At 38.0% G+C, this 11,341-nt stretch overlaps 2 protein-coding genes across 2 annotated transcripts; both read right to left on the bottom strand.

The window, feature by feature from the left end:
* Window positions 1-765: 765 nt before the first annotated feature.
* LOC145802504 (uncharacterized) lies at window positions 766-2,034 on the bottom strand. Its single transcript, XM_082895224.1, has 2 exons — window positions 1,425-2,034; window positions 766-1,322 (listed from the first exon to the last, which is right to left on the bottom strand). Exons 1-2 carry the CDS (start codon window positions 2,032-2,034, stop codon window positions 766-768), a joined length of 1,167 nt encoding a protein of 388 aa, XP_082751350.1.
* Window positions 2,035-3,431: 1,397 nt separating this feature from the next.
* On the bottom strand, window positions 3,432-3,917 carry LOC114287376 (uncharacterized). The gene has a single exon (XM_028230705.1). It carries the CDS (start codon window positions 3,915-3,917, stop codon window positions 3,432-3,434), a length of 486 nt encoding a protein of 161 aa, XP_028086506.1.
* Between the last annotated feature and the right edge of the window lie 7,424 nt (window positions 3,918-11,341).

Raw genomic sequence — 11,341 nt, 5'->3', positions numbered from 1 at the left:
GCTGCAAGTATCTAGACGGGTCTGAGCCGAAGTGTTAGAAGAAAAAGCAATCCCAGACTTGTCCAAGTTAATGAGCTGTCCCGAAGCTAAGCAATAAGACTCCAGGGTCTGTTTTAAAGCTAGGCATTCCTCCGCTTCAACCTTGGCAAAAAGTAATGCATCATCAGCGAAAAAAAGGTGTGTCAATGGAGGGCTACTGGGCTTAATCTTAAGGCCCTTGATCCGTCTTTCATGAAGGCTCTTGGTCAGAGAAGCAGAGAGGACATCAGTGACTAGAACAAAGAGATACGGAGAAAGGGGATCACCCTGCTTCAAGCCCCGAGTGGGGATAAAAGAAGCACGTTTCCTCCCATTAGCAAAGACTGAGAAAGGCACCGTGGTAACAACTGCCATAATCCATTGAATCCAAAGACCAGCAAACCCCATCCTCTCCAAGAGGGCAGATAAGAAATCCCATTGAACTCAGTCATAAGCCTTGTTAAAATCCAGCTTCACCGCCATTGCACAGTCGACCCCTCTCCGCTTAAGTTTCAAATGGTGGAAAACTTCATGAGCTATAAGAATATTGCCTTGGATCATACGGCTGGGAACAAAAGCTTACTGATGGGGAGAAACCACCTGTTGGAGAATGGGTTTAAGCCTATTAGCCAAAATCTTAGAAATGATTTTTAGATTGAAATTGCACAGACTGATGGGACGATATTGAGAGAGCTTGACTGGATTTGAGACCTTGGGGATAAGAACCAAGTTAGTTTGGTTCCATTCTCAAAGAAGATACCCATTCTCAAAGAAGCTCCGAATTGTCTTAGTCACTTCCACCCCAATCACATCCCAATACTGGTGGTAAAAAATCCCAAAAAAACCATCAGGGCCAGGGGCTTTCAAAGGGCCCAACTGGAAAGCTGCCTTTTTTATCTCCGAGTCAGATACAGGTCTTATGAGAGTGTGATTCATTTCGGGTGTAACCGAATGCCTAACCCCTTGCAATACAGCATCCATAGTCCTTGGAGGCTCACTCTTAAACAGGCTAGAGAAATACTCCAAAATATGGGAGTTAATGTCGTCATCCGTGGTCAACCACTGCCCCGCTTCATTTTGAATAGCACTTAACTGATTTCGTTGCCGTCTTTGAGTAAGAGAGGCATGAAAAAAAGAAGAGTTATGATCGCCATATTGTAACCACCTGACCCGGCACCTCTGGTGTAAGAACATCTCTTCTTGTAACATAGTTTCAGAAAGTTCAGCTTGAATACGACCTTGGGCATTTGAAGTGTCCGCAGAGGAAGGAGAAGCTTGAAGCCTCGCCAAATGCTCTTTCAAAGCTAGAATTTTTACCCAGTTATTTCCAAATTCACCCAAACTCTAGGCTTTAAGACCCCTACAGCATGTTTTGAGTTTTTGACAAAACCGAAACATGGGAGAACCCGATTGGGACATCAACCAATGCTCTTGAATAACAGTTCGGCAATTTGGAGAGGTAGTCCACATGGACTCAAACTTGAAGAGGCGAGGGACTTTATCGGGGGGAATACAAGTATTGAGCAAGAGTGGACAATGATCAGAGCTGAAAATAAATTCATGAAACACTTGGGCATAGGGAAACAACACCCTCCAAGCCACTGTGGTGACCGCCCGATCTATGCGCTCCCGAACTATACTTGACCCCTGATGATTGTTGGACCAAGTAAACACATTGCCTTTGAACTCAAGATCCATGAAAGCACAATCATTCAAAATAGATTGAAAATTTTCAATTCTTCGAGGATTCGGCACAGTCCCTCCTTCTTTTTCGGTGACAGACCCGATCTCGTTGAAGTCCCCTATACACAACCATGGCAAACGGTTGTCCCTTGCAATAAGCCGGAGTTGGTTCCAGAAGACATCTCGTTGACTAGCTCTAGCAGGGGCATAAATAAAAGTAGCAAGCCACTGGGCCCCAGAATCAGTGAGCACACACCTCAGAATATTTGCATTCTTGTATCTAACGTCCAAACTAACCTCATCAGACCACCACAGAGCTAGTCCCCCTGCCATACCCGCAGGATCTACATAACAATAGTTAGGGAATTGAAGTCGTCTTCGGATCCGTTCCAAAACCTCCCTTTTATTCTTGGTTTCCATGAGAAACACCACACCAGGACGATGGGTTATGCATAACCCTCTGAGGATCTGGACTGTCAGAGGTCGTCCTATCCACTAACAGTTCCAGCTGATGATTAGCATGGCCCGTGTGGCTGTTGAAGGCCAGCCACCAATGCCTTTGAGTTGCAAGTTTCGGATTCCATAGGAAAAGTGCTAGGGACCTGGGAAAGGAGGTCCTCTGAATCTGCCCAAACAGTGAGTTCATCCCAAATTTCCACATTGAATAAGTGTGGCTCAGCATGCACACTAGTAGGGTTTCCCTTCGGTTTCAGAGATCTATACACCTTACTCTTTCGAGGGCGGGATTTGCCCCCAATGGAGGGAGGGAAAAGAGCTGGGGAGGAAAGTGTTGTGAGAGGGAGGTTCAGAGCCGGTACTAGTTCAAAGGATGGTTTAAGGGATTTTGTGGGGCTTGGGCTATTGAACTCCTCTGTAGAGGCCTTTCTTTTTAAAGATAGCCCATGAAAGGCCTTGGATAAGAAATTAGTTGGGGCTTCCTTACAGAGGGTGAGGGCTTTTGCTGAGGAAGTTGGGCTAGGAATGGGGCTACTGTCAATAGAAAGGTTTGGGCCTCTAGACAGGAGGAAGGGTGGGCTATTAGGAGAGTTAGGGCTTTCCTCCGAAGGCTCAATAACAAAGTAGGCTAGCTCAGCATGGTTTTGGCCCACAGGAACAGAATTTTCATATAGGTTTGGCCCAGGTCGAGAAAGAGCCAAAGAGGAAGGTGGTGGGAGCATTACCTCAAGTGGTAGCAAAAGCTGAGAGTGCACAGGTAGTGGAGTAGGCGCTGTTACCCCAGGTGTATCCCCCCTATTGCCACGTAGGCGACAAAGAGTCGTTCTTTCCTGTACTGCCGATTTTGCCAAAATTACGGGCAATGAACGTAGTGGTGCATCATGGGCCAGAGTACTGGTGTGGCTGGTCAGAGGGTCCGCCCTCGGAGCATCCCCGCATTCACTAGGAAGGTTAGAAGTACGCCGGAGTAAAGGGCTAAGGCGTTCCTCCAACTCATTGATCTGTTGCTTGTAAAATTCCACTGGAAGACCTAAATTGCGAGCTACCCCAGTTCTGAGGTCAGGCCCATAGCCAGAAAGACGTCCCACCTCACTAGACACAAATTTATAGGAATTTCTGTCATGGCCAATTCTGCCACAATCGTAACAAAATTCAGAGAGACGCTCATACTTGAAGGAAATCCAGGCCTCTGTCATCTCGGATGAACCCTTGCTCAGTCGCTGCAGCATAAACCCCTTAGGGAGTGGAAGAGTGACATTAATATCCACCCAAATTCAGAGAACACTGCGTGAGAGCAGAAGGCCGTCATTTGGAGCTTCCACTCCAATGAGCTTCCCTATCGATCCACCAATAATCTGCCTATTACGTCTAGTCATTTTGTCCAAGGGGAGACCATGAACTTGAACCCAAAATGGATAATAATTAAATTCTATCCCAGGTATAGCTTTCTCAATAGAGAGTGGTTGGAGAACGAGGAGATTACCCATTATGGACCACGGGGCCATTCGAAGAACCATAGCTCTGTCATCTGCATTCTGAAAGTTGAAACAATAAATGTTGTCTGCCCAAGGGGATATAGAAACCTCAGTCTTAAGTTTCCAAGCTCCAAGAATGATACGGGAGACCGCTTGTTTGTTAAGGGATGTAGGAGCTAAAATCTTGCCGATTAGACAAAGGTGCGAGTTATCAACACTCTCATCTGTAACTTCTTCCAGATCAACGGTGAAGGGGTCATTCGAGCCTTGCGTATGCGTCGTCATATGCTCAAGCAAAGGAAATGAAAAGGGGGATGAATGTAAAAATGAAAGTAAAGCTGGGTAGGAAAGAGGGAAGGGCAAAGGTGAGCAAATCTCAGACCCAGAAACAAGGGTACGGAAATTAGGGAAACAGACGAGTGGACGGGTGAGGGGGGAGGAGAGGAGAGCAAAAGGTGAGAATAGTGGTGAGAAAGGGTAACCAGAAGAAGGGTTCAGGAAGAGAGACGAAGAGATGGGACAGGAAAAAGGAGAAGAGAAGCAGGGATAAACCCAGAGACCATACCCAACAGTGGGAGAGAGCTTCTCATCTTAGAGAGAGAGAATTTCCTACTGTACACATCTTGATTTATGTATTGATAAATTAGTTAGATATATATATATATGTATGTATGTATGTATATATATTTTCTTGTACTTCTTTATTAGTTCAGTGAATTATCTTAATAGTTTTTTTTAGATGGAAGAATTATCTTAATATTTGTTTTCTATTTATCTATTGAGAAAAACTATACACCATAACTTCTTTTTTTTTTTAATAAAGTCAGAAAAAAATGTTAAAGACTTATAAATTCACCAAAAATGATATGGTAATAGACTTGTAGTCTAAATCATTGGGTATATAACAAATCAAATAATGATACATATCATACACATAATTCTAATATATATCTAATGATTTATTCTATTTTAATTTTATAGAACAATATTTTAATTTTTAAAAAATTATCAAAATACAAAACTTAAATATACTGTAATAATAACCCATAGTTCGTCTTTTCTTTTCGATTTTGCCCTTTCATTTTAAATAATTTACTAATAATGACCTATATGTTGAGTGAATTTTTTTTTTTTTTTTTTTTGTGTGTGGTAATTACGCAAACATTCTTGGTCAATTATGCAACAGGTTTTTTTCATAATTATGCGAACATTCTTGTTTAATTATGAAACAGGTGTTTTTTTGTAATTATGCAAAAATTCTTAGTCAATTATGAAATATAAATCTTTTATTTTTTTAACAACTTACAAATACACCCATAAGGTTTGTTTAAGATATGAATCGGTCGTATAATATTAGAAATTACAACTATCGTTTGTTATAAATTTTTATTTACTTAGGGAAAAAAAAAACTAATTGTTCTATGCAATAATAAATTATCAAAATTGTTTATTGAAAAATATTTCTCACATCATTAAAAAATGTTAATTGATTTAATGATTTATTTATTAACAAAATGGTTAACTAAAAAATATTTTTCATATCATTAAAATTTTTAATTTACTTAATGATTTACTTATTAATAAAATTGGTTATTTGTTTTGCGAGTATGATTTATGTATTAATAAAATTAGTTTTATATATATATATATATATATATATATATATATATATATATATTCTTTTGTTTCTTTATTAGTTCAGTGAATTATCTTAGCTGTTTTTTTTAGATGAGAGAATTATCTTTGTATTTATTTTATATTTATCTGTTGAGAAAATCTGCACACCATAATTTTTTTTTTTTTTTATAAATTTAGAAGAAATGTTAAAGACTCATAAATTCACACAAAATAATATGATAATAGAATTGGAGTCTCCATCATTGGGTGTATAGCAAATAAAAAAGTGATACATATCATAACGTATAATTCTATTATATATTTAATGATGTATTCTATTCAATTTCATAGAATAATATTTTAATTTTAAAAAAATTATCAAAATATAAAACTTAAATATACTGTAATAATAGCCCGTGCCTTGCACAGGCCTTCTTAAACTAGTATATATATATATATATATATATTATCATAAGTTACTCTTGTTCTTGTATTTAAAATTAAATTTAAAGATTTTACACGAAAAGTAGTTTTCACTTCAATTAACTTAATAATCTCGTCTTTCTTTGGTTTAATCTTAACTTTAAGTTTAATCCATTGAGGTTAGAAATATGAGAAATGACAATATAATAGACGTTTTTTATAGGGGACTTTTTTTTTAAGGTTTTTGGTATTAACATTTTATAGCATAAAGGACATCAAATATTTTCATAATGTCTAAGGTCCCTCGAATCGATCTAGAAAAAATTCGATTCAGAGAATTTCTCTCCAAATCAGAGAAATTTGTCTCATTACGTGCAGAGAATTACTTTAGAATCAAACCAGAAAAAATTGAAATTTCTCTGAACAAAATTGTTAATTTTTGAAACTAGACTTTACAAATACAAAGCAATTCACTGTGCTCCATTTGGAATACCTGTATATTCACCATTACAGTTGTCACAACCCAAACCCACTCCTATAGGTTTAGCATCATAACCGGCTAGTAATCATGGGATTACTAGAGGCCTCTGACCTGAAAATCATATAAGAGAGGGGCTACAGAAGCAAATATACAAAATACAAGTCCATTGAGTTGTGTAGACATATATGAGATAGATAATTTAAAACTTTATATATATATATATATATATAATGTCATAACCACATAAGTCATGCAACACTGTATAGGTGTTATCAAAGGGGGCATAGCGTAGTGTACGGATGAACAAAAACGAAACAAAACATTCATAACATGATTCACAAAACTTGATTTCTTCAACAAGAACCTCCTCAGGAGGCACGGTGGCTCGCTGACCCAAACTCTCCAGGCAGCAGCTTAGGCCTAGTCATGCGCCTGCTCACCTACATACATAATATAAATAGTGAGCAAAAGCCCAGTGAATAATAACAGAGTAAAGGGTTAAATGAATGATGTCCTACATCAGATTCTGAAAGCATAAACAGATTCATATTCTTATTTAGAGTTTAGAAATATGTACTTATTCAGTTTCACAGAGGATCATATGTGGTACACCCATTAGCACTAACAGATCAGATGCAGAGCATTAAGGGTTATACTTGACCAGTTCTATAAAGGAACCTTCGGTACCGGGAACATATAACATACTTGAGTCACAGCATTGTTACCCCCGGGCAAGGGCCATGAGACCACGGTATTGTTACCGCCGGGCAAGGGCCATGAGACCATGGTATTATTACCGCCGGACAAGGGCCTTGTGCTCATAGACCACGGTATTGTTACCCCCGGGCAATGGCTTTATGCTAAGGATGCCATGAGTACTTGTCAAAAATTTGACAATCACTCATTGATACAGAACATAGCATTTCAGAAAATAGATTATCTCTTGTTATATCATATGGGAAAAATACTTAAATGTGAACATAGCTTTACAAAGTTATTACTCACAGATGGCTCCAGAAGCAGACAGACAGAGTAGACAAATCAAATAGCCTATGGTGCATGACCTACACGTACATAACAAATATACATATTGAAACACACACTCGGATATTACTTAAATATTTCATTTTGTTCTTAGTGTGTTTCTAGTCCTTATCCTCATTATTATGTCTTAATCATGGTCCAGGAATGCCTAGGATGCAATAAGGATGCCAAAACATGTTGTTCAACACTTGGTCAAATTGCTGAAAATAGGGTCCTCGCTTGAGCATAGCTTTCTTCGCTCAAGCGGAGAATAAAAAATAAGGATGGTCGCTTGAGTGCAGCTTCCGTCGCTCGAGCGGTCTATAAACTTTGCAAAGGTACTAGTTGTTTGATTTTTCCGCACGACGCACGCTCGACGGTCGCTCGAATGTAAGACTGAGATCTTCGCTCGAGCGCAACTATGGTCGCTCGAGTGGTCTACAAAACTTGTAAACTTCTGGGTGCATGCAATTTACGTTCGAGCCAACTTTTGGTCACTCGAGCAGAAGTGCAAAGCAAAGAGTGGTCGCTCGAGCACAGGTTCTATCGCTTGAGTAGAGAAGCAGAATTCTGGAATTTTCAGATTTGCTTCCAAGCTCAAAGCTCAAATTCAAAGCCACAAATCATGTTCTTTGGGCCAAAAGTTTGAGGAAACATGTCTAAACTTGTCAAACATTATGAATTCAAAACCATTTCGCCAAATCAAGACCCAAAGTTATGCCAATTATATAAAATTAAACTTGGTATATCATAAACATAACATGTATGAAGTATCTTGGCTTCAAAGCTTTCAAAACTTGTTCAAATGACGTGTTAGGCACAAAAACATGTTGAATTCCTAAAACCAAGGCAAGAGGAGCACATGCATGTGAGAATTCTTTGAAATCAAATGCAATTGTGGTGAAATGAACATACATGCATGATATGATCTTCCTTACTAACTCATTAGCTTAATTCTTACAAAAAACAAGTCAATTTTATGATTGGATGTTGATAAGGCCTTTAATTCATAGAACAAAACAGAAACGCAAACAGATATTTCTACGAAAGACAGATACAAATGCAAATAAAATATAACACATGCAATCAACAAATAATTTCATCTTAATTACTTATTAGGCATTCTTAATCATGGTTTAACAGTTAATCACAGGTCGGGATTGTTATAGTCTTCCCCCCTTGAAGAGTTTGGTTCTTTAAACTCGAATTATCTTCGTTTTGGAAGAATATTGAATCCAAAGGGAATAAATTAAGGTATCTCTTTATCATATCATCTTCCGTTTCCCTTGTTGCATATGCCCCTCCATGGTTTTGCCAATCAACTTTTACTAAGGGTATTTCTTTGTTCCTTAATCGTTTAATTCTGCGATTCATAATCTGAATTGGCCTTTCTTCGTACGTATAGTCATCTTTTCAGAAGCACATGAGTTGGTTCAATCACATGGTGCAGATCCTGCAAATGTTCTCGAAGCATTGAAGCATGAAAAACATTATGCATGTGTTCTATGACCGGCGGTAAGGCTACTGTAGCTCAACTTTTTCACGCCCCCTTTCGGAAGACAAATAAGCCCTCTAGTATCGGACTCCTGCGGTTCTGAATCTCATCTCACAAGTGCAATGTGAAATACATAAACACCAAAGAGTCCCAATTCGGCAAATCTTTTAGAAAATCAATTTTGAATCAAAATGCCAAAAATGGACTACTTTGCCAAATACAAAGTCGCCACCTAAATATTTTTGGGAAATTTAGGAAACCCATGACTCATGCCAAAGGCCACGTGTTCGTCATCACCAAGATTGTCTCAGCTTGGGAACTTTAGTACGAGAGGGGAAGGTTATGAATTGAGCACCCCCGCTTGCCCGATCAAAGATCGGCCTCTACTAATCATGATATGAATCTTATGTACATTATATGCTCTTGTTCCAGCTTATTAGGCTATCTTACTATGTGACGTGCACACACACAAGTATAGACTAACTTGCAAGAATTGGAACACTTGATTTCGTGTTTATTTTGAAAGCTGTTTTGAAATATGTACCACTTGAAAAAGTGATCGCGTATAAACATTACTCAAATTATTCCAATTCAAGCAATTAGCCTCCATCCACAGGCATTCAAACAGTTATAGCACTTAAGCAATTAGCCTCATGGCAAGCATGCTAAACATGGCAACATCGACACTCATGCAATTATGCTAAAGTGAGTAAAGGCTCACCTAGTACTCCAAGCCAAAAGAGAAATGAGTTAAAAAAATGCATGATTCCTAACTATGCAATATGACTGATGTAACACATGCGATATACAACTAATAGGCTTGGCTACTAATATGGCATATGAATCAATTTGAGCATGTGGTCTAAGCACGTATTCAAAGAAGTATTAAACTTAACAATGCAAGCTAGAATGATGAACCGAGCCTCGGTGCATGCAATATAAATGGATGCAAATATGAAGTATGCTAAACAAAACATGATGCCCTAAACTAACCATCATAAGCTAGTAAATAAAAGGGAGAAAGACGTGGGGTTGGAAGACATACAAATTATTACAACATTGCTCTATCACAAAGGAGAGTCCGAATGAACTAATTAGCTAACTAATTAAAGCTAAGCTAATTAATTAACAAAACAAATGAATAAATAGCTAAATTACTTAACTAATTATTACAAACCGAATTAATTAACTAATCTAGCTAATTAAAATAATTACAACACAAGACGAAAAAGCTATTCTAACTAATTATTTTTCAAAGCCACTACTTGAAGCACAACACTAATATGGTTACAATGCAGATCCCGAGGATTAATGGAGGACTCATACATGAATGTGGTTTTCACCAGAAAAGTCAATGTTTCTGCTACTAAATGTCTTTGTTGCACAGTAGATCACTAGCATTGATTTCCACCGCTAGACCAACTTTGCTCTGCTTCAGAAGAACATTGCTAATTTTTGCACTGGTGGCCGGCAGAGGACCTGCCATCCATTGATGATGGCCTGTCGACCACCAATAGGGACCTGCTGGCCACTGATTCCTAAACTTCCCTGTTGCAATAGAGAGCAAATAGAGCATAGATAGTGTATTCTCAAGGGTTTGTTTGCACAATTTACCCCTCTTTATTATGAACAAATCGAAAGAGTAGTAAGCTTGGTTCACAAACCATCAATGGAAACAATTTCATTGCATGATGACCTATGAACCAAAGTGTGCAAGCTCAATAAATGCAACAAAACAAGACTCTCAAAACCACCACCCTATCATGAAAGATCAAGGGAAGTAGTTGACAAAGAATCTTGAACCGTTTTCATCACTAATGAGTATGAAAGACTCAAGACTCAAGGGTTCAATTAACGTCCGATTGAACCCAAACAAGTTATTATCTTGCACTCTTTTTTAGCGTTAATTTTATTACTTCATTTTAGTTTACCAACCATTCTTTATTCAATTGAGTCCAAAGGGGAATTTAGGTCCTCTAATGGAAAGAGGGCTCAAAGCAAGAGTTTCTTTAGGCATGAAAGAGATATCATATCGTTGGTAATGAACCCCCAAAGGGATTAAACCATTAAGCATGACATCTCATGCTTAAACACATAAGTAGTTTGAAACCACTTTCAAAGCAAAGCAAAACAAAAGCTAAGAAAGGAGGGAGGTAGCAGAGGTGATTAAGAGGGATCACAAGTATGGAAAGCCATAAATAAATGCAATCAACTCAAATAAGATGGTGTCTAATGCCTAAAACACCAAACTCATTAGGACAATTATACTATAAGCATGCAAAACAAAGCTCAAATGCAACAAAAACTTACAAACAGTCCTAAAATAGTCTAAAAACAGTACTAAAACATGCTGAAATTAAGACAAAAATAGCTAGATTAATATACTAAAATATGAAGCATACACTAGTAAGCAAAACACAAGGAGGGGAGGTAACCCCTCCAATTTTGGACTTTAAACCATGATTTTAGCCACTGAAATAACTCTAAAAATCAGTGTTTAAAAGCTCGAAAAAAGATAGTGAAGAAATGGGAAACACAAGGGCAAAGGCCTTAAAAGCAAGGTATAAAGAAGGGTGAACCACCCCTCAATCTTTATTGGTCTTAAAACTTAAATTTCATCCCAAAAATACAGAGTTTTTACAATCCAAAAACAATGGGAAAACAGTAGGA

This window comes from Camellia sinensis, chromosome 11 (genome assembly GCF_055761805.1).
Source record: "Camellia sinensis isolate YWXY chromosome 11, ASM5576180v1, whole genome shotgun sequence".
NCBI classification, from domain to species: Eukaryota; Viridiplantae; Streptophyta; class Magnoliopsida; order Ericales; family Theaceae; genus Camellia; species Camellia sinensis.
Note: the sequence above shows the minus strand (reverse complement) of the source record. Positions and strands in the feature narration are given on the sequence as shown.